This window comes from Mus pahari, chromosome 22 (assembly GCF_900095145.1).
Source record: "Mus pahari chromosome 22, PAHARI_EIJ_v1.1, whole genome shotgun sequence".
NCBI lineage: Eukaryota > Metazoa > Chordata > Mammalia > Rodentia > Muridae > Mus > Mus pahari.
Window position 1 is genome coordinate 2,082,364 of NC_034611.1, and position 27,281 is coordinate 2,109,644.

The following is a 27,281-nucleotide window of genomic DNA, read 5'->3' on the forward strand; positions in this document are numbered from 1 at the left end:
AATTAAAATCATTTTTTTTCTGTTTTGGTACTGGGGATTGACCTGGAGCCTAATGCAGACAAAATACTGCACCACTAAGGTTCATTACCAACCATAAAATATTATTTTTTAATTTATCAGATAACAAAGATAGTTTATGACCTCATGTAATCAGATCAACAATTTGCTTTTTCAAGCATGAAAAATAAACTTGATCAAACATAATTATTAATTAGGTTTTATTCAGTTCATCTATTTCTTAGAAAAATAAGATTTTTTTTATTTTTTATTTTCTTATACTTTTTTCTTGGAAAAGTAAGATAATTTATGTATGTTCTATGACTCTCTGATGAGATCATTGGGTGATTTTTTTTTCTCTGCCTGATAGGTGACCTTTTTACAGTAACCACAAGTATCTCCAGCTTCCCATAAATGGCGCAGCCAGCCAAGAGTGACAGGAGACTTCATGAGGCTAAGAGCTGACTTTGTCCTTGTCAGGGTAGAGTACTGAACCCTTGTGTGGTTGGTATGGAAGAGGGAGCTATTCATCTAGAGTCGATTGAATGAGTAAACAGCAACATAGTGATGACATTCAATAAATAATGCATTTTTAGTCTGAATCGGATTTAGCTCTGTCTGATTTTGTTCAGGAAGATCACGTATGTGGCTTTCTATAGACTTCGGCTTCATGTGTGTGCCACCTCACATCACAAATAGTGGAGTCTTCTCTTTAGCGAAAGGCCATGTATGCTATTGCCAGAATTTCCAACTGGCAAACATAAGTGCCTAACTTGGTTCTTAGCTCTTACTACCCCATGGATTTACTACTTTAAAATAAAACCTTCATATTATCAATATGCTTTCTATTTACATGGTTTTAGCCATTGAACACCCTTTCCAGTGATACATTAGGATGCCATACTTAGAGCCAGATGGTGTGTGTGAGGTCAAGGTCGGCCACTCACCAGCAACCTGAGTGGAATAGAACAAAGAACAGACTTCTCTGTCTTTACTGATAATTCTGAGAGCTGTTGAGAAAGAACATACCCAAGCTTTCCCCCACAACCTTTATAATTTCAAGATAAAATAAGTGGTAAAATTTCCGTGGCCAGCATGGGAATAAGACTGTTAATAAGAGAATATGGGAACAGACACTGGTCAACAACTCTCTTTTCCTATTAGATCTGCTCTCATCACGGTACTGCTTGCTCACATATTGCTTCAAAGCAGTTGACTGTGTCAGAGTGAGGGCATTTCTAGTGAAATGTTTAGAGAACGCTTAAGTCAATTTCAGGGATCCACTTGGTGTATGTGTGTACCTACTTAAGACAGACAGGTCCCTCATTTCTCCCTGTCTCCCCCGTTTTTGTCTTCCATGGTGCTGGAGATTAATCAGGTTGTCATACATGCTAGGAAGGTCCTCTGCCATTGATCAGTATCCCAGGACTCAATGCATACCTGTTTCTATACTTTTATCTTTGAAATTAAAAAATGTCTTGTGGCAATTTGCGCTGGTTAAGAGACCCAGCAGAAACAGCTTTGCCATTCGAGGGATCACGTAATTTTGAGGCCATTCAACTAATCTTTCTCATTGGAATTTATCCCTGGTCACTGAGATAGCTGATGGTGAAATGAACTCTTGGAAGCACAACCTTCCAATAGCTCCTTTAGGTAGTCCTTCCTTAACTTGGGTGATGTTTTCCAAGGTATTCAAAAGAGGTATTTGAAGTCATAAGACTGTCAGTTTTACTAGTTGATACATAATATAAAACAGCATTTTAAAATTCTGAAACATATATGTCATGGAGTAAGTTGCAGCATGGCCAAGGACTTTTAATGTAGAACATAAAAGACTTCAGAAAGAACTCCGTTTGACAGATGTATCCAGGTCTTTCCAGACTTACATGTTCTCCTCTGAGTTTGATGCCATTTGCTGAAGTTTAGAAGGGACTCACAGGTGCATTCTGGGAAATACCTCCTTGTGAAATAGCACAGTTGAAGATTTCTTAGAGGAAAGTGTACATTTGTTTCTCCTACCTGAAGACGTTTGTCTCAGAGGAACTAGAAAGACTCAAAGTATGAAATTTCCAAGGACTTAAAAACAATTCTTTAAAATATAAAAATGAAATAAACAGAAATCTCTGAGAATGAATGGGAGAGACTTCAGAAAAATGCTTCCAGGGAAAACAGCAGATACTGGGTAAGGGTCCCTATCATAAGCATTATGGAACGGGGTTCTCAGTAGAAGGCCTGACAGACATGGAACATGGGACACTGGTCATATGGCAATAAGCCAAATGAATAAAAAAAAATAGATTCATCAATAAGAGGCCTTAGAAAATAACTGCTTCATGAGGCTGTATGAAGAAAATGATCTTTGTAACTTATTTGCTATTCATTTAACAATAGATAGACCTGCTTGACTTTGTAAAACTATATATAGAAAATTCAAATACTCTAGATTTACAAAAACTGATCAACACTTAGTTTTTAGACACAAAAAGAAGTATGCATAATATAAATACCAATGATTAATGAGTATAAACTCTTAAAGGTTTTGTTTTGAAACAAACATAAAAACCATTAAGAAATTCTAAGCACAATGGGACAAAAGAAATATTCTGAATTATTCTTAATACCAGGACTGCTTGAATTTTAACTAAAATCAAAATTCATTTCCTTATTTGAGATTTAATGACCAGATCCTGTTAATTAAGAAATATTTAAGATTTATATTAGATTCTAAATATTTGGGCTATTTTTGTAAACATTTTTCCTTTAAAGAACAAAAAACAAAATTTAGATTTTTTTCCCCCCTTAAACAATACACTTTGTAGTTTGTGCTGGCAGTTTCCCCATTTCCCTGAACTATATAGACACATGCATGAAATGCATTTTGCTGCCACAAAACCTGAGCATTGCCAGGAATCTAAGAAATCATTAATTTGAGATCTTAAGTAGGCTTAGAAATAAGTTGGACTGTTTTCCTTTGGATGCATGTGAGATCCCATGAGGTTGGAGATATCCTGGAGAATACACCGCCGGCAGCCTCTCATCAGTGCCTGGAGAATACACTGCCGGCAGCTGCTCATCAGTGCCTGGAACTTTGATTTCCACAAATCAAGGCGAGTCTGGTGAGCAGGGTACCCCCAGTGCCCAGTGCCTCTGGGTTTGGTGTTCTCGGTAAGAAATGCCTGGCATGACTTTCAGCAAGAAAGTCCTCTTTTAGAGGTTCCAGGCTTGGAAACATGAGAAAACTTGAAGGGTTGCTGCAGTTGCTGAGTGTTCTGGGCTTGCTTGGGAAGGACTTACGTCTGAACCTTGGACTGTCTTCCTAGGTCTCTACCCTAGTGGCCCAGACCTGGGCTCCTAGCACAGTAACTCATGCTGGGACCGGCTTTGTCTCTTAAGGGGGCTCTACTTCTAGTTTCTTAAAAGTCGTTTTATGGAATCTCCGTTTTTAGCAGCTCTTTATTTGTATGTTGGACAGCAGAAAAAAAAAATCCAAGTTTGGAGTGCTGAAGCACACATTGTTTTAAAGGTGATTTCTGAATGTGGAGTACCAATTAAAAGTTTTATTTTATACTAGAACCTTCTGTACATTTTCAGCTTTATGTAAATTGAATTTCTGTAATAATCTATGATGTGATATTTAGTTTATAGGTAAAAGTTCAAGCTTAAATTCCAAATAGTTGATATCTGGTCATTAAATCTTACTAATTTCCTTGATTTATAAGAACATCACAATTGCAACAACAAAGCGAAAGAAGAAAAGAAAAATACCCTGTCAACTGTATCCCAAATAAGTGAAAATACATATAAATATACCCTCCAAGTTATATCCTAAAAATAAAAATACTGTATTCCTTTAAACAAACCTAAGAGCTTTATAATCCAAAGCAAGATACACAAAATGGGTTAAGAAGAGGTTACAATTTTGCAACAGGAAGTCTGGACAGCTCCTCCAGGCAGTAACTGTGAAGGAGGTACCTGTGTCTCAGAAATGGCGTGTCCACATGTTCGAGGCACATTTACATCCAGGCCTATTTACAAAGTTATGCAAAGTTTTGCAAGCTGAAAGCACCTTTCTCCCCGTAAGCATGAACACATGCAACAACATTTCATCCTTTCATGTGCAAATTCTAAAGTTCACTGGGAGGGAAGAGTTGAAACTCCAAAACCTGCCTGCTATTGGAAATGAAAGGAGCAAAAACGTCAGACATGGCTGAGCACTGGTTCCCAAGGGAGCACTTCATGTGCTCGCTATTCAGGACTCGGTTTTATTTAAACAGTACTTAAACTATACTGTTCATGCCATGCAAAAAAATAATATTTTATGCACTGGTATTAGGGGGAGGGGTTTCTCATATTTTAGTTCACGGCATTATTAATCGCATTTTTAAGAAACAGTTTTTTTTTCTTTTATTGCTTTTGTCACATGCTGGTCTCACGAGTGGGACAGTGACCTGTGTCTCCTGGGTTGGAATGAATTTCTGGGGCAAACAAGTGGTTCTCCATCTTGTAACCTTCTTGACTACTGTCCTTTTTGGCTTCACCCACAGCCTGGTAAATGTCTTGCCTACAGTTGTGGTCTGTGTTCTGGGGAGAGGAGGAACCCACAGAGCCCTCTTCTCTTGAAGAGTCTCTGGCATCGCCAGGCTTATCTGCTAAGCAGTTGGAGCTGGGATCTGCTTGCTTGTCTGGTCTTGACCTTTGGAGATCCAAGAAGTCTTCGTCTTCTCCAGTGTCTATTTCAGTGAAGCTCCTCCTTTCTCTAGAAGAGAAAGGAAACAGTTTTTGCTTGGGAAATCGTGGGGAGAAACCTTTGGATGGTCCCTGACAGTGTGCCGAAACATCAGCCTCCAGCAAGGGTCTCTGTCCCTGCGGGAGGGCTTCTTCTAGAAGGATGGTACTCATGTGCTGGGGTGTGGCGAGTGGAAAGTCAGCTGTGGTTACTGGCAGTGGCCTGGCTGTGCTGGGTGGGGTCTGTGGTGCACTGGCTCTGTTTTCCTGAAAGTTCACTTTGAGGGATCTGGACTTGAGGGGATTGCTCCCTTTCAGAGAGCTCTTAGGGCTGTCGCTGGCACTGTCAGGTTGCAAAGGACCATGGGAAGCTCCAGCATCGAGGTTCACAGTTATGTCAATTGGGGCATAATCCATTGCAGCCTCCCTGGCAGCAGGCCCCTTATCTCTGCTTAGTGTGAGGAATGGAGGTGCCCTGGCTCTTTGGTGCTCGTCTGTTCCTGGGAGGTCCATGGGGAACTTCATCTGCAAATGAGAGGCAGAGGGCGGTGGCAGGGGCGATCTCTCAGTCTCTGTGAAGTCAGTGGCACAGCTGGTGAAGCTGTCAATGCTGGAGGTGCTCTTCATGTCCACAATGACCTCGGTCTGTGCCACAGCCAGCTGCTCCTGTGGGCAGATCACCTCTTCCATTTCTATCTCCTCCTCATACGCAGATGGTCTCTCGGGCTGTTCTTGGCAGTCTGGATTCGGGTGGGAATGAGGCTGTGTCTTGGTGATTTCATTGTATAGCATCTCCAGCTTCTGGGCACTCAGATGCTGTGGGCTGGAGGCAGAAGTATTGTTCAGTTGTTCGTGGGAGTCTTTTTGGCTAACCTCCTGGTACTTATTCTCGTAAGACTTGTTGGAGCTTGTTTCCGACAGCGCCTTCCTGGCCCACTTCCACCGGCTTGGAGACAGGTGATTATCATCTACTGAGTCCTTGGTATTGGCCGACTCTCCAGCCTTCTCCACAGCCACGTCTATCAGTTCCATACTTCTAGCAAAGGCATCCTTTAAGTTCATAGAAACGATGCTGCCGTTTCTTTTGGCTCTTTCAAGAGCCTCTCTCCTTTTAATAGCTTTCTCCTGGCGTTTTTGCTCCTTATAGAACTCAGAGAAATTGTTCACAATGATGGGTATAGGAAGGGCAATAACCAGGACTCCTGCAATGCAGCAGAGACCACCCACGATTTTTCCTAACAGTGTTTTAGGGTAAATGTCACCGTAGCCCACAGTGGTCATGGTGATGGTAGCCCACCAAAATGATGCAGGGATACTGGTGAATTTGGTAGCATCTTCATCTTTCTCAGCAAAAAACACCAAGCTGGAAAATATCATTATCCCCATGGCCAGAAATAATATTAATAAACCTAACTCATTGTAACTTCGCCTGAGCGTGAAGCCCAGAGACTGCAGGCCCGTTGAGTGTCTGGCGAGTTTCAGTATCCTGAGGATACGCATGATTCTGAAGATCTGGACCACTCGTCTAACATTCTGGAACTGCAGCACACTTTTGTTAGACTCGGTGAGGAAGATGGTTACATAGTATGGCAAGATGGCCAGAAGGTCAATGACATTCAGCGGGCCTTTAAAGAATTTCCATTTATTCGGTGAGGACAGGAATCGTAAAAGATACTCCATGGTAAACCAAGCAATGCACACAGCCTCTACATGTGCCAACTTCCGGTTGTCACTGGGTTGCCCAAACTCGTCGTTTTCTTGCAGCTCTGGAAGTGTGTTGAGAGACAGAGCAATGGTGGAAAGAACGATGAACAGGATAGACACGATGGCCAGGATCTGGAAAGGACAAGGAGGTCCATGTTAGCAAAGCTTCTTTGTTACTCTGGCAACCACACATGCTTTGGCGGTTCTTTGAATGATAGAGAACACTCTTAGTTTTCCCAGAAAGGCTTTACAAAGGTCTTTATAACCTAGAGTTCCCCAAGGAATAAAAATACTTTACCACTTTATGAGCAATTTTGCTAAACAGCCTCATGTACATTTAGATTTTGGTAATTTGGCAGAACCTGAGTTCTCCTTACTCACCACTGTCTGAGGTATGGGTTATTGCCATATGGTTGCCATACCTTTTGGGGGGGGGGTAATCATCTGGTGTCTCTTAGGTAGCTCAATCTTCTTTTCATAGTTACTCAGTCTGTGTTGCTTGAGTGAATTATCTTACATGCTATATAAGATTGATAGAGAATCTCAAAGCTTTGTTTTTATAGCCGTGCACACCAATGCAGAACCCAAAAATGAAGGCGTGTCCAGACCGAATGCCTTCTAAGAGCAAATGCTTCTCATTGGTCAGCACTGGTTGAGAAGCAATCAGAAATAGTTTTTGTCTGGAATGCAGATTTCTGCTCAACATCACACGGGGGAAGAAGATCATGCGCTAACTTCATTCAGGGAGACTTTTTTCATAAAGACTCTGAAGAACAGATGTCAGTGAAGGACAGACAGACACCCCAGGCTGAGGGAAGGGTAACACAAGGAGAAAAAAGAGGCCAGCATCAGAAAGAAGCAAGAAGAGGATCCAGTGACTGAATTTTGGAGTCTGCTGCCCAAGCTCTGACATTGGCTGTTTCGTTTACTGCGAGACGTTGGCTAAATTATGTGACCTTTCTGACTCTTGTTACAAATATGTTGAATGTGTGCAATGGTCATGACTACTTCATGGTTGTGGTTACAATTGCATAGATGCAGACATTGCTAAACAGATAAAAGATATTCAGATTGTTGACCCAGGACTTCAGCGTAGTGACACAAGGGTCCAGAAAGGGTATTTGGGAAATCTGTAAATCCATACAAAATATAGGTAGTGTAAGGGGGAATTTCCTGATTCTAACTTAATATTCTAGACTATGGGAAGGTATTGTAGGAAGATTCAAGTTAGAGAGCAATGTGGGGATGTATCCATGCTTAGAAAAATTGGTACATTTGGAGCACATAGCTCTCGGAGTAGGAAACACTCTGCCTAGTTTGGGTCAACTGGCTTTCTCTGATATTTATCTATGTCCTTACATGGATGAATGCCCAGCAGGAAGTAGTAACCCCTTGAGCTAATGCCCTTTAACTTTGGCAGGTATCATTAGTAACAGGTTTTGTATTTAGCTCTGAGAAAAATAACCAGTCAGTGACTGTTTTACATAGACTCAGCATCTAGTTAACATTTTCAAGCACAATGATTTGTCTTGAGGCCATAGCTCAATGCTGATTAAAATGTAAAATAAAAATTAGTTTGTATTAGGACTTCAGACTTCTCTTCTGCCTCTTGGAATGTATACATTGTATGTGCGTGCGTGTGTGTGTGTGTGTGTGTGTGTGTGTGTGTGTGTGTAGGTACCTATGTGCTATGATAGTACCTTTTTATCTTTATGCTTTTTGTCTTTCCCCTAGAACCAGGTAATGTATTGTTGTTTCTTGAATGTACTTCAGAATTTCCTTTTATTAAAGTTAGGGCAGTTGGCCTGGAGATATGGCTCAGTGGTTAAGAACATGTCTGTTCTTGTTCAGGACCTGAGCTTGGCTCTCAGCTCTCTTGTCAGGTGTTCCCACTGCCTCTACCTCCAGTTCCAGCTCCAGCTCCAGGGGATCTGACATACCCTTCTGGATTTTGTGGGTGTCCCTCCCCCCCACAGATACACACATAAATAAAATAAATCCAGAGGGGATGGATGATGCCAAGAAAACGCAACAGGGCCGATGCATGCACATTCCCACAGAGAATAGAGCAACACAACATCTGCACAGGTTCAAGCCAGGTGGGGCCCCAGCACGGAGACAGTGAAGAGGCATGGGTTCTCATCCCTAACCAAGAAGCAGTTTCCAGCTGACGGCCGTTTACAAAGGAATAATCAGTCTCATGCGTGTAGGTACGTAAGTCACACTTAAGGGCCTGCCCCATGCCCAGCAGTAGAAGGCCAACACCACATGAACTTATTGGTTATTTGGGCGATTTCTTTTTGTCTCATATTGCTTTATTTGGCTTAAAAAAAAAAAAACTCACTGACTTCTACTTAGATATTATACTTTCCAATTTTGTGTTTTTATGTTTGTGTTTGCTTCTAGCATTTTTTGCTTCTTTTTTCTATTTTGTTTGTTTTCTAAAGAGAAAGAAAGTGTGGAGTTAGGTGGATAGAGGTTGGTGAGAAGGATCCAGGAGGAGATGGGGAAGGGAAAACTGTGATCAAAATATACTGTATAAAATTCCAAAATCAATTAATCTATCATTGTCAAGTCTCCTTTTTAAAAGGTGGGTCAGTGAATCCCAGTAGGGCCAGCTGTCTTCATCTACCCTAAGAGCCGTATGGAGCCCTGAGTGGGAAACCAGTAAGAATGCCTATTTAGACAAGCCTGAGGATAAAGGATTGTTTACTGGAGACAAATTAGACTGTTCACATTCAAACTTTTTGTCAGTCGACGGCAGGGCAGTTCCTCACTATTCTTCCTCTGAAGCCATTGGTCACCTCATCTGTGATTATGCTCTAGCACATGAAACCAGGTCTGCCTGTGCAGTTTTTAGTAGGCACACTCATTATCACACTATGATTTTTCTTTTCTTTTTTTTTTATGATAAGGTTTCAGTATGTACCAGAGGCTGGCCTTCAATTCACCGTGTAGCCCACACTGGCCTCATTCTTCTGAACTTCCCACAGGCATGTGCTACCACACCCAGCTCTGGACATCTTAATATTGGGATTTCTTCCATCACTCTTGGACAGATGCCTGTACTCTAGATAGCCACAATTTCTATGATGATATTCTTATTTGTTAATTTTGAGGGGAAAGAAGAAAATCAGAAATACAAATGAATCCATCTTATGATTTTAAACCTCTTTTTTTACAAGTATGGTATCAGGAAGCAGGCCCAACATCGTACATAGGCTCAGCATGTGCTGTACCGTGGAGCCAGGCCACTCTCTTTCAACCTTTGGACAAAGAATAGTAGGTATTCAGTTTTCCTTGTGTTCAAAGTTGTTTTCTTTTTTTCTTCTTTCTTTTCTTTTCTTTCTTTTTTTTTTTTTACGATTTATTTATTTCATATATGTGAGCACACTGTTCCTATGTTCAGACACATCAGAAGAGGGTACTAAATCCTTGTATAGATGGTTGTGAGCCACCACGTGATTGCTGGGAATTGAACTCAGGACCTCTGGAAGAGCAGTCAGGGCTCTTAACTGCTGAGCCATCTCTCCAGCCTGCTGTTTTATTTCTTAATCAAAAAAAATAAATAAATAAACCCAGAAATGCTATGTAATATTAACGCAGATGATAATCTAGATGTTTACAATCTAACAAAGATGGCTTCATTTAATACTTGAAAAGTTAGCATACATATGTGATGGGCCAGAGGATATCTTTGAAGAAAGGGAATTATTGTAGAAAATATAAACTTTCAAGCTCCTAGTAGCATCACATGTACAGTAGGGGAACCAAAGGGACAGACATGCATTATTTTCTATTTCACATCGAAGTCAATTTGCTAGAAGCCATTTGATCTCTATTTGGAGGAATGGTTTATTTTAAATATCTTGTGAAGCTTGGTGTTTTCTCATAAGAACAGCTTTTCAGACATACTCCATACATAGCAAAGGTGACTTTTGTAGAGCAGTAAGTCAAATGCATGTTTGTTATTTTATCAGAGAGACTTTCAATACGATAAATGTGAAATTTTGTCAGAGCTACTGGATAAACTTCTAAACATGGATATTTACACTAAGTACAATGAACCTTGATGACATGTACATTGCTCTACTTATTACAGCCATGCATAGGTTAGGACATGACTAACTCAGGCTTTCAATCTGTTGCCTTGAATTGACCTCCAGACCCAGCAGAGCCAAACTGTTTCTTTCAGCTTTAGCAAGTAGACTTAGGTTTACTCATGGCAAAGGAAGTGGCTCTCCCAAGCAGTTATCTATGTAATGTTAGTCCATCTTCCTTGGAGATTTGAATTGGCTCATTGCCAAGATCCCTTTCTCACTGGCATTTAGTGGTTCCATGTTTACTTTAACAGTTTTTCTTATTCTAGTCATGACTGTAAACTAAACCAAAGACAAGTCCTGAATGACCCTGACATTTGGCTGAATGGACAGAATTAAATTTTGTTGTTTAAGAAAAAAAAATGTAAAGAGATGGTTTTGAAAAATCTTGCCCTGTGTATGATGTAAGCATTTAGTTATGGGGAACAGGCATTCTTTCTGGATGAGTCTTTTCTCTCTCTAGTCACTGGGATGAATGTTCTAGTCCTTCGTTTTAAAACAGGCACTGTGTTGGCATGGAGTTATGGGCAGAGCTCCCACACTTCCATAGTGGACACACAAAGTTGGCCTCATGGATTTCTGTTTGAGTATACACAGCAGCCCAAGACTGGCCTTAGTTACATCAACTTGCTGAAGTTATCGTAGATAACGGATCCCTTGTGGTGGAAAGAAACACAGGGCAAGGAATTAAAACCCATGGTTTTGCTAGGTAGGAAGACGAAGCAGGCTCATCTCAAAAGTGAAGTGCCCCACCTGCTTCAGAAGATCACTGACTGGATCACGAAGAAAGTTCTTGGTAAAAACATTAAGTGTGATAAGTGTAAGGAACACTGGAGAGTCTTTCACACTGGTTTTTATTTGAGGCAGATCTTACATCTTCCAGGGTGACCTCTATCCTACCATGTATGTGAGAAGGATCTTGAACTTTCATTCCTTCTCTCTAAGCTTCACAGGACTGGGATTATGTTTATACATTGTTGGGGCTGGGTGTCTTGTGTATGAGAGTAAGAGGCCAAATTCAACTGAGCAACATCTCCAGGACCCATCTCATTTTAAATATGTTTCTAGATTTTTTTTTTTTTTTTTGTAGCCCAGACTGGCCTCTGATTCCCAATCACCCCACCTTTGTTTGCAGGTGCTAGAATACAGGTGTGTGCCACCACCACCAGCTTCCTATCCGTATTTTCATTACTTTCAAGCATATTCTTTGACCTAAATAATGATTTGTTTCTGTTTCCTTCTGACTAAAGCACCTACACGGCCAGGACTAGGATTTGACATAGGTTGCTTCATGTCTTGACATATGCCTAAAGCTTTATGCCTGTATCTTACGTGTACTCATCTGCTGTGTCTTCACTGCCTGTTTGCCTGTCACACAAATAGAAATCTCTGTGCTTCACATGGAAGGCTCTAGTGGTTTTGCCTCTTTGTCCCCCTAAGCCTGCCTTCCTTCCCATGAATACATGTCAAGAGGTGAGTGAAGTAGGCTAAATGCTCTAAACTGCTATATAGCTCTCTGGCTTTATTTTTCTTCCTAGTGGGGCATAATTGATGCTTGGATGAGATGTGGAAAAAAATGTGGAGAAGAATAACATAGACTTCTCAGGGAAGGGACACGCTGTTTAAACTGACAGGAAGGAAGAAGGCTGTGGAAAGCAGTCTTTGAAGCATGAATAACTTTCTACTTTCAGAATAGAGATACAATGTGTTGGCTGTTCTGAGCCTATCAGCCAAATGCCAACCCACTTGTTGAAGGAAGAGGCAGGGATTTGGTAAGAATAGCACGATTTCCATGCCCTCGCCTCCTAGATCTACTCCCCAGATGACTACTGGGAACAGCCAAGAGAAAAATGTTTCCAGTCCCAGTGAAGGAAGAATCACATGTTTTTGTTGTTGTTGCTGTTTGTTTTTTTGTTTTTTTGTTTTTTGTTTGTTTGTTTGTTTTTCCAATTCCAGCTTTTGGTGTTCTTTGAGCCACATGGTGCCCACCCTTCTAAGACTGAAGGCTACAGGCTGCCTGACTGCCCCTTCTTGTTCTGACATTCCCTTGACTCTCCCAAAACAAAAGAGGTTCCATGCTTAAGTTCTCTTGGCCAATTCTCTCATACAGGCAAGACTGCTTATGCTCCAACAGCACATGACTAAATGACAAGGACATACATCACTATAAAGTTCAATTGCTGGCAAGGTTCACTCCCCTTGCCGTTTTGTGGCATGCTTGGATGAGGGATTGTCTATGTGCACAATGTCTTCTGTACAGGGAGAAGTGGGGCATGGGGAGCAGCCCTCTTTAGATTGCTTTTCTTTCTTTTTGTTTTATTAGATATTTTTAAGATTGCTTTTCAATTTCACACACAAATATACTTTTGAGGGGAAGGGAAAGTTTGGATATCTTATGACCAAATTTGTTATTCTGCTGGTGTCTTCTAAATAAGTTTAGTTTCATTATCCGTGATATATTTCCATATCTGAAAGGGTTAGATTTTAGGAAGCAAGTCATGGATAAAGGCTGATAAGTGGAATTTCTTGTTATTCTCAGGATCTTTAAAATCATAGGGGCAATAGTGAGCTGGAGATGGCACCAGTCTTATACCCAATCCATGAATTGGCAGTAACTGCTTCTCAGGGAAGTCTTAGGGAGCCTAAGAGTAGAAGTGGAGACTAGCCAAGCATGGTGGAATACATCTCCTCTCTGCTAGCTCTTTATGAGCTAGAGTCATGGATCCTCTCTTGACTGCTTGGCCTCAATGAATATTTAACTAATTATATTTCCTTGTTTCTGTTGCTGTGCTGGAGACTAAACCCAGAAACTTACATATATTCAACAAGACCTTGCTACTGAACTATCCCAAGTCTCCATGAAGGTTTAGACCCTGACCTTTGGTATGGAAACGAAAGGATGTGGGGAAAGATGCAAGAAGAGACCCATACAAATAACCCTTTCAATGGGGTTTCATCAAGCTCAATTGCTTAGAAATTGTACATTATAAAAATTGAGCTGGAAGAAAAATGGAAAACACAAAGAAGCAAAGATTGAGGGCTCTAGTAAGTGGCTGGCAGTGATACGTGGTATGACTGAGGGTAAAGAGCTTGAGTTTGAACCCTGGTTCTGACATATTGTGTTCTTTCTGACCGTGGACATCAGAAGCAGCTTTTCTGAGAGTCAATAGTTTCACATAGAGGATGTGGAAAGTAAAATACTTGTTTTGGTTACCTATTTGTGTTGAGGACAAATAAAACAAAGTTCATGTTAGGTTTTTTTTTTTTTTTTTTTTAAATTGTAAAGCAATAACACTATTCATTATTATCCTTATTTGAGAAGTTCCCAAATCAAACATCAATTTTTGTTGAGTCAAAAGAAGACTCCAGTTCTGTCCATATTCTGAAAGCCTAGACAACCCCCTCCAATATCCTACAAAGAGACCATGTTCAGGAGGATGGCATAATTAGGAAAGCCAGAAAAACATCAGATTCTCAGATGTTTGCTGCCAACGAATAGGAACTCCTCCCAAAGCTGGACTTTTAACAACCGCAAGCCTTCCAACATGCCCCCTCTTCTCCTGTTCGCCTGGACAGCTCAGGCATTAGGAACATTTAACATGGAGCATTAGTTCCCTGTGTTCATTGTAAACAAGAGGTTCATGAACTTTCTGCACTGACTTGAATTGCAATTTTTCTTCTATAGCTTTTTTTTAAAAAAAGATTTATTTATTTATTTTATATATATATGAGTACAATTTTAGCTGTCTTCAGACACACCAGAAAAGGGCATCAGATCCCATTACAGATGGTTGTGAGCCACCATGTAATTACTGGGAATTGAACTCAGGACCACTGGAAGAGCAGTCAGTGCTTTAATAATCTTATTTTTTAATTTTTTTAAAGATTTACTTATTTATTTTATGTATAGGAGTACACTGTAGTTGTCTTCAGACACACCAGAAGAGGGCGTCAGATCCCATTACAGATGGTCTTGAGCCACCATGTGGTTGCTGGGTTTTGAACTCAGGACTTTTGGAAGAGCAGTCAGTGCTCTTAACCACTGAGCCTCTTTTGTAGCCTTACTTGTGCTTGAAGAGCTGCCTTTTTTGAAGAGTGGCCAGACTTAGGAGATAAAAATACAGAATATTTTAGTTGTATTTAAACTGAATGTTTATCTGGGATGTACTGAAAATGTATTTGATGTTCCTATGAAATGAAAATTTAAGAAAGTGCTTTGTATTTGATCAGGCATGATGGCCCGGGAACAATCTCTGCTCCAGGGTCTCTCAGCAGATTTAAGTTTTAACTCTATGTATGCATGTCTATCTGTGTTTGGGTTTGTGCATGTGAGTGCAGGTGACTGAGGAGGCCAGGAGACAATCAGATGCCTTGGAGCTGGAATGACGCGCAGTCATGACACCCACCTGCCGTGGGCATGAGGGATCCACTGGGATCCTTTGCAAGTGCTGAGTCCTCTCTCTAGCACTCAAGTAGATCGGGTTGTTCCTGGGCACATGGAATATTGAACAGGGCGACTTGAAGATGAACAGTGTCTGGGATGTAGTTGTTGTACTGATGGCTCTCTGTGACAGGCAACAGCAAACTCATACTGTGTGAAGTCTTGTTTCTGTCCTCAGTGGAATGCTCTCAAGTGTCTTTCACCATGTTTCTCAGTGGAATGCCCCCCTTTCGACTTAGCTTCTCAGAGTGTTCGTCATGTTCCCTTACACCCATGCAGCCTTATAGCCCCCCTTGATCATTCAACAAATTTACAGGAGACAAATTTGTTTCTCAAACAAGGTTTTAGGCTTATGGTAATTACTACTGATTTTCTGTGGAAGTTCTTACAGTGACTAACAGAACAGGTACTTTATAAAAATATTTTAGATAAAGGAGTCTACCCCACCCCATGATACTGCCCCCCTTTCCTCAAAAGAGCTGGAGAAAATGAGAATGGACCCTTGAAGAAATTAAGGATTTTCTACCCAAGTATGATATGAAAACCTGTTGTTCTAGAACTCACAAAGCTGACACAGTAGGTTCATGCAGGTATGAGAGGTTCAAGGCTTGGTATGAAAAATATACATAAGTAATGAGAGAAAGCCAACTATTTTTTAACTCTGAGAGAATATGACAGTGATTTTGTCATTTTGGCTTCTTCATAATCCAAAATAAACCTAATATCTTTAGCTGGCATTAATAATTTTTTTCTTAAATAGACATTCCTATTTTGAATGGTCCATATTGATATAACAGAACAGCTTTGTAAGTTCAACAATATAATATTTTCCTAGTTTTAAGATTTATACTTTTTATTACTCCTCACTTCTTTATTATTCCATGGAGATTGCCTTTCCTATTTTAAATCCTTAATTATTTAGGTAGCCTGTTCTTGAATTGATATTGGCTTTGGTTGTCACCTTCATGGAAGGATATATTTGCTTAGAGAAAAGTGCTGTATTCATTCTATAAAACATCTTCATTGAGTTTGCGTGTAATTTAACCAGTGCACACAGTGATAGTTGTATGTATAGATCTGTAGGATTCATGCTTGTGTAAAAGATGTTAAGCCACTGAGAATAATGGATGATACAGGTTATATATTAAACCACATTTGCATATATTCTTATTTTACTTTTAAAAGTATTTTATTAACTCTTAGAGAATTTCATACACTGTGTTTTAAGTATATTTACCGAGCTCCTCCCACAACCAACCTTTCTAGCTTCCCTATCTTTAAACCCAATTTTGAGTTTTCCTCACCCCCTCTCCCCATCCACTCAAGCTTGCATTGGTCAACTAATCTTGGTAGTGGGCCTTTCCTGGCATATGGTTGACTTAGCAGGGGTCAGACCACTAAGAAAACAATTCTTTCTCTCCTAGCACCTATACACATATTTTATATATCTACAAAACAATCACTATTTCATGTGGCCCAACATGAAGCCCCATGGAAAATATTAAAAAAAATTGTAAAAGTGAAAAAAAATTAAGAAGTCAGCACATTCTACTGAAGAAATACATATTTACAAGAATAACTTTTTTGGTTCATTTTTTTATTAGATATTTTCTTCATTTACATTTCAAATGCTATCCCGAAAGTCCCCCATATGGTCTCCCCTGCCCTGTTCCCCAACCCACCGACTCCTGCTTCCTGGCCCTGGCATTCCCCTACACTGGAGCATATAATCTTCACAAGACCAAGGGCCTCTCCTCCCATTGATGGCCGACTAGGTCATCCTCTGCTACATATGCAACTAGATACATAGTTCTGGGGGCGGGGGGTACTGGTTACTTCATATTGCTGTTCCACTTATAGGGTTGCAGACCCCTTCAGCTCTTTGGGTACTTTCTCTAGCTCCTCCATTGGGGGCCCTGTGTTCCATCCAATAGGTGACTGTGAGCATCCACTTCTGTATTTGCCAGGCACTAGAATAGCCTCACATGAGACAGCTATATCAGGGTCCTGTCAACAAAACCTTGCTGGCATATGCAATAGTGTCTGGGTTTGGTGGTTGTATATGGGATGGATCCCCGGGTGGGGCAGTCTCTGGATGGTCCTTTCTTCTGTCTTAGTTACGAATTTTGTCTCTGTAACTCCTTCCATGGGTATTTTGCTCCCCAATTACAAGAATAACTTGTTAAAGTACCATGTGATTCTTCAGCATCTCAGATTCTTAAAGATTTAGGACAAAGTTAGACAATTCTCAGAAGCTTTCGTCACCATTTCTCATTGTTACCAGGTTTTCAGTTTTTTTAAAAAGATAATCCATGGAACCTTAAAGAGTAAGCCTGTGTTTTGAATGTGTTTTATTTTTCAACAGGAAGATTAGCATTTCTGCATTTTTACATTTCTACTCAGGTTTTGTAATGCTCTTGCCTTTTGTGTTGGAAAGGTGTTGGGAAGGATTAACTCAAGTGCAATTCTAATCACAAGCAATTTTGAGGGAAGCCTTGAAGGACACATAGGAAGAGAATTCCATTGAAAAAGGAAAGTGAATGCAAAGCAGACTGAGAGGAGAGGATGGACAACTGCTTTGAGGCTCATTTTTGGGACGGGAGGTATCACTCAGGAGGCATGGTGTGGAGGTGAATTAATGACTGCTACATACAAGACTGTGTGTGTACTGAGCAACTCCAGTCAGTGCATTCCAGTGTGAATGTTCCCTCCCTTATCTGTGCAGTGCATAACTCTGAAAGCCCCAAGGAACAGAAAGCTCTGCAGTGTATCTTTGCTGGTACTTCATGGAGGCCAGGCAAATTGTGAAGGGCATATGATGTAAGGAAATGAAGCATGTTGACCTTCCTTCTGCAGACAAGGTTCCCTGGCTCAGCAGCAGAAGATCAGCAATGTGGTGTGTGAAATGCTGAGTTGTTGGACATGTGAATTCCCAGGCCCTGTTTCATTATTATGGAATAATTCCAGGAGACGCCTAGCAGTCTGTTTTTGATTGTTTATTTTGACATCAGTGACTCTGATGCCTACCAAAGCTCAATGATGCCTCTATACAGAGAAAATGCAATCAAAGACATCAAGCAAGGCAGTGAATTTTGTATTAGTAGTATGGACAGATTGGTGGCTGAAATACACGAGATGGGTTAGAGACACAAATGAAGCCAGAGGGCAGTTTCTACAGCATCTGGACAGATGGACAGATTATAGGACCATTTCTCTGTAAGTCCTTTCATGGGTATTTTGTTCCCTATTCTAAGAAGGAATGAAGTAACCACATGTTGGTCTTCCTTCTTCTTGGTTTTCTTGTGTTTTGCAAATTGCATCTTGGGTATTCTTTTTTGTTTGTTTGTTTTTTGTTTTGTTTTTTGGTTTTTCGAGACAGGGTTTCTCTGTGTAGCTCTGGCTGTCCTGGAACTCACTCTAGAGATCAGGCTGGCCTCAAACTCAGAAATCTGCCTGCCTCTGCCTCCCAAGTGCTGGGATTAAAGGCATGCGCCACTAATGCCTGGGTTGGGTATTCTAAGTTTCGGGGCTAATATCCACTTATCAGTGAGTGCATATCTAGTGACTTCTTTTGTGACTGGGTTACCTCACTAAAGGTGATATCCTTCAGATACATCCATTTGAAAGGATGGACTATCCAGAGACTACCCCACCTGGGGATCCATCCCATATACAACCACCAAACCCAGACACTATTGCATATGCCAGCAAGATTTTGCTGACAGGACCCTGATATAGCTGTCTCGTATGAGGCTATGCCAGTGCCTGGCAAATACAGAAGTCGATGCTCATAGTCATCTATAGGATGGAACACAGGGCCCCCAATGGAGGAGCTAGAGAAAGTACCCAAAGAGTTGAAGGGGTCTGCAACCCTATAGGTGGAACAACAATATGAACTAACCAGTACCCCCAGAGCTCGTTTCTTTAGCTGCATATGTAGCAGAAGATTGCCTACTCGGCCATCATTGGGAAGAGAGGCCCCTAGGTCTTGCAAACTTTATATGCCCCAGTATTGGGGAATGCCATGTAAATAAAGAAAATATCTAAATATATTAAATAAATAAATAAATAAATAAATAAATAAATAAATAGATAGATAGATAAATAAATAAAAGAAGACCATTTCTCAAGAGGCATTTCACTCTTATTTGGTACAGGGTTGGAGGAGTCCAGGGTCCTCTTTAGCTTCTCACTGATTCACTGGTTTACTCTGATGAATGTTCATCATCTTACAGCATTAGAAGGCAGTCATCCTTGGCCTTAACCATGACTTAACATCAAAAATGTTTCATCATAATAAGAACATATTCTACTCAGAACTTTAGGTATTGACAATAAGAACATTTCCTGACTGAGTTAAACAGTTCACTGAGCATGAGAGTAAACTATGTGTTATTTACTAGAACTCTTCTCTTATGTAAAATGTTACCCTAAGTGTATATGCCCAAGTCACCAAAGGCAAAGGCTACCTTCAGGACATATTTGTGCTTCCTGTTCCCTGAAAGCATGCTCAATTGTTGAATGGCTGAGTACCCATCCCTACTTTGAGTTTCTGCAAGGAAGTGTTCTGATTTTTCCAGAATTAAAGTGCCATTAAAATCTGGCTTTGTTCCCTGGATACCAACTCTTCCCTTCAGCTCTTCAGTCACCATTAGCAGAGAACCGCAAGGATTTATTTCCACCATTATCCCCATAGCTCAAGACTGCGTTCCAGCAGCTTCAACAGCAAGAAACAAAACAAAACAAGAGCCGGAATGCAACCATCTTTCCTTTTAATAAATCTCTGTGGCAAACATCTTCTAAAATGTACTTTTGGGGTCAACATCATTAAGACCACATTAAGGAATGCTGGCAAACAAGACAAGTGGGAGTTCATGGAAGAACTGAACAATGCTGCCAAGGGAATACAGATTGGGAGCCAAACCCAGTTGGGCCTGAAGGAACCTTGCCCGATTCACTCTCCATCTCCTAGGGAGGCCGCTGTATGGTTCTGTGGCCCCAGAAGGAGCTACATTTCATAGGTGTGTTTTCACGTCTGATGCAAGGGTGACAGGCATTCTTCCAAGCCTGACAAACAAAGGCTGTTCATTGGGACTTACTTGGCCTGTCTCAGCAGCAGTGGAGACCCATGAGCAGGAGGACGCCAGTGCTTCTGGACTAAATACATCTCTGTTTTCCACTTAGTCTCAGGAAGTGCATGTTGGATAGAGGAATAACTTTATTTCTGTCTTATGTGGACAATGTCTATGGTCACATAGAATCATTCTAAGCATAGGGTAACCCCTAGATTCTCTTATGAGATCTCCTGAAGGCCTTGCCACTTAAACCATTTTTAAAAATCTCTACTGTGAAATAAAATATTTTATAGAAAAGATAATTATTTTTCTCTTATTTCGGTATTCCTTTACTCATAACATTTTCATGCGTGTGCAGGTACAGCTTGCATGAAGGCCGGATGTGGACTTTGGGTGTTATTGCCCACCATATTTGGGGATCAAGTCTCTCAGTGCTCTGGAATTCATCGATTAGGAAGCTGGTTATCTAGCTAAGCACAGGCGTGCCCTTCCTTAGCACCGAGATTATGAGCCACACCCATCATATCCAGATTATTTTATTTATTCACTTTACATTACAGTCAAAGCCCCCTTCCTTCTGTCCTTACAGTCTCACCCTTACAAATCTGTCCCCTCACTACCTCTTCTCCTTCTCTTTTGAGAAGGGGAATCTCTCCTTGACATTCAGATTTTTTTTTTTTTATGTGGGTTCTGGGCTTCATGCTCAGGCACTTTCTTTACCAGCTAACTACTGCCCCCCACCCCACCCCCCACCCCCCAGCTAGCATAAAGCATCCTTTGGAAATAGCTTTTAGTTCTATTTGTTTTTTTTTTCAGTTTTTTTATTAGATATTTTCTTCAATTACATTTCAAATCCTATTCCAAAAGTCCCCTATACCGTCCCCCTGCCCTGCTCCCCTACCCACTCACGCCCACTTCTTGGCCCTGGTGTTCCCCTGTACTGGGGCATATAAAGTTTACAAGACCAAGGGGCCTCTCTTCCCAATGATGGCCGACTAGGCCATCTTCTGCTACATATGCAGCTAGAGACANGAGCTCAGGGGGTACTGGTTAGTTCATATTGTTGTTCCACCNATAGGGTTGCAGACCCCTTCANNTCCTTGNGTACTTTCTCTAGCTNCTCCATTGGGGGCCCTGTGTTCCATCCAATAGCTGACTGTGATCATCAACTTCTGTATTTGCCAGGCACTGGCATAGCCTCACACGAGACAGCTATTATCAGGGTCCTGTCAGCAAAATCTTGCTGGCATATGCAATAGTGTCTGGGTTTGGTGGCGATTATGTGATAGATCCCCGGGTGGGCCAGTCTCTGGATGGTCCATCCTTTTGTCTTAGCTCCAAGATGTAATAGGCTATTTTGTTCCCTATTCTAAGGAGGAATGAAGTATCCACACATTGGTCTTCCTTCTTCTTGATTTTCTTGTGTTTTGCAAATTGTATCTAATTGTATTCTAAGTTTTTTGGGCTAATATCCACTTATCAGTGAGTGCATATCAAGTGACTTCTTTTGTGATTGGGTTATCTCACTCAGGATGATATCCTCCAGATACATCCATTTGCCCATGTATTTTATAAATTCATTGTTTTTAATAACTGAGTAGTACTCCATTGTGCAAATGTACCACCTTTTCTGCATCCATTCCTCTGTTGAGGGACATCTGGGTTCTTTCCAGCTTATTTGTAAACTAGGACTCTAAAATAGAAGCTACAGGCACATCTTAAATCTCAAGACTGTAGATAATAAAGTAGGTTTATTTAAACAAATATTTTCTAAAGATTTTATTTATTTATTTTATATATATGACTAGTACACTGTAGCTGTCTTCATATACACCAGAAAAGGGCATCAGATCCCATTACAGTTGGTTGTGAGCCACCATGTGGTTGCTGGGAATTAAACTCAGGACCTCTGGAAAAGCAGTCAGTGCTCTTAATCTCTGAGCCATCTCTCCAGTTCTTAAAACAAATCTTAAACGGTTCTTCCCATTCATATCTTCCTACTGAAGTATTTTGAACTAGTAGTCTCATGGACAGTAGGCTTTGCCTCAAGGTCCCGGCTTTAAAACAAAAGGTACTGAGGACTAGACCCAAGGCACATATCAGGGAAGCACTCTATTTACCACAGAGCTACAAACTCATTTTAGAATATAAATTTTATTTTGTTTATTTCTGAAACAGAGCCTGACTGTGTAGCCTATCAAGCTGTCCTTGAATTTGTGATCATCCTGACTCAGCCTTCTTGCTGGGATCACAGGTCTGCATTAACACACTTGGCTGTACACTTTCAGGAAATTCATATGTGCCTTTGAATTTGAGGGGCACTCCCTTTAGACATGCGTGTGTCATTTGAGAAAAGAACTCAGAAGGCAGGGGAGCATTGCTCAATGTAGAATGTTTGCCAAGTGTGTGTGAGACCCCAGGTTGTATTCCCACATAACGAGTGAGAACAAGATAAAAGACAGAATATTTTAATGAGCTACTGACTTAGTTTGGGTTTTATTGTTGTGAAAAGGCACCGTGACCAACTCTGATAAAGGAAACCATTTAATTGGGCCTGGCTTACCATTCAGAGGTTTAGTTCACTACTGTCATTGTGAGAAACATGGCAGTGTCCTGGCAGACATGCCTCTGGAGAAGGAGCTGAGAGTTCTACATCTTGATTTCAACTCAGTAGAAGGGGATTATGTCACACTGGCCAGACCTGAGCATATGCGAGACCTCCAACTCCATCTCCACAGTGACACCATTTCTCCAACAAGGCCATACCTCCTAACAGTGCCACTCCTTATGAACCAAGCATTCAAACCTATGAGTCAATGGGGACCAAACCTATTCAAGTTACTGTCAGTTTTTTGGCAAGAAGTTTTGTGCCTCAAGCCTGTAGTCTTCTTTACACTGTTCAGGTTTCCCAACCTTCCAAAACAATCCAACCCACTGGAGACTAAGTGTTCAAATAGATGGCTGTATAGCAGACACACATTCAAACCACTGTGGATGTCAAGGACTGGCAATGGCCATTAGAAGCTGAGAAGAGTCTCTTACATTTCTACTACCTCCAGCCTGGTATTTGAGAACACAGTTCTCTTGTTGCTTTCAACTCTGCAGTTTGTGGTAACTTGGTATAGCATCTGGGGGGTTTGAATGCAGCTGGGTTGTTTAGTCAATTAGATATTCCAATCTTTAATGAGCAGATAGCACTATGAACACTTTAAGAGCTCTTAAGTGTGTTTACTTCAAAAGCAAATTTAATGTCGTTTGAAAAGGAAGGCTAGAATCCTAGTCAGCAGGAAAGTCAGTTTAATTGGGGGACACAAAGTTGTTTTTACTGTTGGATGTAAATAGCTAGGATTTGTCACTTAGATAATTAATACCGGTATTTTAAGGAGCAGCTCAAGGCAAGCTGGGACATAGGGGAACAGAAACTGAAAAAGACACTTATTCCAGCAGGATGCAGGTAGGCTGGCGCCAATTAGGAAATATTACCAACAGTAGATTGAAAGCAAAGTTAGCCACAAGAAACTTCTCTGATATTAAGAAATTGAAAAACCCAGCTAATCTTCGAGTTGGTTCTTGTTTTTACTTTATTATTTTTAATTGATTTTTAAAGTTAGCACATAAAATGATGGGTTTATATGGACATTTTAAGAGACTTGTCATTATCCCCCCCACACACACACACACATTCTTCCTGGGCCTGGGGCCCTCTTTCCTCACACACTGTCCTTTCTGCTTTCTTGACACATGAATTTCACCGTCCTCGCTTTCCCAGAGTCTCCTCTCCCGCTTCAGATCTCTTCTTTCCCTTTATTTGTCACTAACCCCAGCCTCACATTGAAATCTAGATTCTGCATACAAGGGAAGTCATCCAGTATCTTCTGAGTCTGACATAACTGCTTGAGATCTGGATTCTCTGGGATTGTCTATTTCCCTGAAAATGTCCTGACTTTATTTTCTTTACCCATTCATCTCTGATGGACATGTAGGGTAGTTCCATTTCTGGCTATTGTGACTTAGTGCCTCAGTCAACATGGACTTTAAGTGTCCCTGTGGTGTGGACTTTAAGTGTCCCTGTGGCGTGCTGGTTCAGAGTTCTCCTGTAGATCTCAGGAGTGCTGGACTACCTCACGTGGCAGTTCTACTTTCATCTTTTTGATGAACCTCTGCCTTGACTTTGATACTGGCTATGAAATTCCCCCATCAGGGAATGAAGGTTTCTCTTCCCCAGGCCCTGAGAAGTATTAGGTTTTTTTTTTCTTTTCCTAATGATAGACATTCTTACTGTAATGAGAAGGAATCTCAAGTAGTTTTAATTTGATGGCTAAGAATTCAAAAAATATTTACTGACCATTTGTATTTCTTCTTTTGAGAAGTAGCTATTCAGTCGACTAGCACATTTATTGACTAAACTGGATAATTCAACTGTTTAATTTTGTAATTCTTTATGTATCCTAGATATTAATTTCCTGTTTGATGTGTAGTTGGTAAAGATGGTGCTGGTTTCTAAGTTAAAGGCATTGAGAAATTATGCTACTGTGTAGATAAATGGATTTTAGATCAAAAGTACTTAAAGTGTCAGGGTAGGGGGACATCCAGGAGGCCCTGTCCACTCAGAGGAGGGGGGGAGGACTGTGGGAGGGGATGGCTGGGGGGTAAGCAGTGAGCAGGATGTAAAGAGAATAATTGAAAATAAAATTAAAAATGTATTATGTGTCCTGATGTATTTTTTATTTGACCCTTAGTAATGGTAGGTCCTGCCAAAACATTGCAATGGTTGTCTGTGGAATGAGCATCATTTTTTCCCCCAAAGTGTGAGTAGCAATCTATTGGTGATTTCCAATCACGTTGAGCCTTATAGATTTCCTAAACCACAAGTTAGACATGCTTGGAAGCACGGCTAGAGGGTGTGACAGGACAATCATGTGCATGCCAGCACCTTACAGATTGTTTGCATAAAGGAAGTGGAATACCATGTTGAAGAATCCTACCTATTATTGTTTCTGATTTTAGAGGGGACCTTTTTAAGGCTAGAGACAGTTGGAGTAAGGATGAATTTAAAAGTTGCATCTTTCAGAGCTTTTATTCTTGATCTCCATGGATGGGAATTACTTGCCACTGTGGTTTGCAGGACCTTAGAACTCCATGGATGTTCCTGAGAGTCTACTGCTAATGGCAAGTTGGGTGGGCAGGCTCACCTTGCCTTGCCACAGACTTGGTGGAGCTGTCTCCCAGACAGTACCAAAGGCACCCGGCAACTAGGTAAAGAAGGAGACCTTTTCAATGGAAAATCTCTAACAAAAGTAACTTAATTTGCTTCTATTAATTATAAAAATAATAGGCATACACACACACACACACACACACGCACACACACACACACACACACGCACACACACACACACACACACACACACATATGTGCAGATGTATATGCAAACAGAGATCTCTGTTCCTTGAAGTTAATGATGCTCATAAGTATTGCTCTGAAAAGCTGTGTTAGAGGATCAAGAGAAAGGCCTTGATTTGACCCCAAACCCCTTCTCCATGCTAGTTCCTCACAAATGGATGCTTTTATTTGTGGTTATGGATGGTGTTTACAGAACTAGCTACTGAGTGAGGCTCTGTGCTTTGGATATTGAGGTCCTTCTAAATGCCACTCCAGTTTTGCATTTGCCAGGAAGCTAAAATTTGACACTCCCAAGCAAGCAGAGGACATGTCTAACACATTATTTTAAGATGGCACATAAAAACTGGAATCCTTTGAGAACCTGGTTGCTATCATCCAGTTGAAGCATATTAACTAGCCTCTGCAAAGGCTGCTATGAATGCTCAACCACTGTACCATGAACACATTTTAACTAACATCTAGGATGCTGAAAGGCTTGGGACCAGGGGAGACTGAATCACCAGGCATCTCCTTCATTAGGAGAAATTCTGTGCAGTTTTGGAGAATTGGATAAACATAAAAATAGGGTAGGTTCATCTCATCACATTATTTACATTATCTACAATTCTTTACACACGATTCCTTAAGATGTCACCCAGGTCTGTGCATCTAGCCCTGCGATACCCATTAAAAATGTGTTATTCTCCTCAAAGTTCTCTATATGCACGTGCAATTCCATGTGACTGCCATGTGACTGTCATCTGTGGCCGTGAAACCTCCTTAATCTTTGTTCTGACAGTAATCTGAAGAAGAAGAAATTTGAGCTTTCTAAATAAATGCACCAGCAAGCAAAATCATCACTTAAGCCCTTTATGGCATCAACCTCGTTCCAGTTTTTAATTTTGAAACAGTGTTCGTTTCTTAGAGTTAAGTAGACCAGAGAACAAAGCCGGGCACATGATGACTTTGTACTTATATGAAGCACACAATTTTTGATCTTCCTGCTTGAGCGTTCTCATTCTATCGATATGGTTGGGAGACTGTCAGGTAATGAGGTTTTGACAGATAAACAAAGAACACCCAAATCCACATGCAAAGCGGGCTGAAAGGAACTGTGGATTTGCTCTCTATAAAGCCATGACTAAGTAGTTTGAAGATGAGAACGTATTTGTCCAATCGCGTGTTGGCCTCCCAGACTTTCCAGGGAAACACTGTGTGGAACAAGTTATCTATCTTGTTATAGTCTTGTCTAGTGTGCTTCTTGTTCCATTTACCTCTTCCCCATTCCCTCCCCTTTCCGCCCCTCCCTGCCCTCTGTTCATCTCCTTCTCTTCCCTCTCCTCCCCTGCCCTCCCTCCCCTCTCTTCTCTCCTCCCCTCCTCTCCTGTTTCTTTCTTGTCTTCTTCACTCCCTGCGGGGCCAAGTCCTGAGCCCCATTTAGGCCTGCTCAGAGCTCCGCAACACAGCATGTGGGCCTGCTACCCTTTCCTCATATTTTTTTTCCCTCAATCAAGTGGTTTGTTTGTTTTTGTTTTGTTTTGTTTTTCAGCAATCTTTGCATACAATTCTTTGTTCAACCAACCTGAGGCCATCAATATAGTGGATTATAGCTTGATCCAATGACTATGTTCTTGTCAGGAGAATTTTAGATGGAAACATTTGGGATTAGTATAATCCATTAAATTACAACACAAAACATTTATCAGGTCAAATTGTAAGCTTGAATTTACTAGAGAAGTAACTTAGTAAAACAAACCATTAGTTTTTAATTTTAAATAAATAAATGGTATACTTTGGTTGGTCCTTCCCTCCCCTTCCCTTCCCTTCTTCCCTTCCCTTCCCTTCCCTTCCCTTCC

At 40.9% G+C, this 27,281-nt stretch overlaps 1 protein-coding gene across 1 annotated transcript in view; it reads right to left on the reverse strand.

The window, feature by feature from the left end:
• Positions 1 to 2,590: 2,590 nt before the first annotated feature.
• Positions 2,591 to 27,281, reverse strand: part of Kcnb2 (potassium voltage-gated channel subfamily B member 2) — a 419,439-nt gene continuing 394,748 nt past the window's right edge. The window contains exon 3 of the mRNA XM_029533359.1: positions 2,591 to 6,558. Coding sequence (XP_029389219.1) covers positions 4,414 to 6,558 — 2,145 coding nt within the window. The 3' untranslated portion in view covers positions 2,591 to 4,413. The remainder of the gene's footprint in view (positions 6,559 to 27,281) is intronic.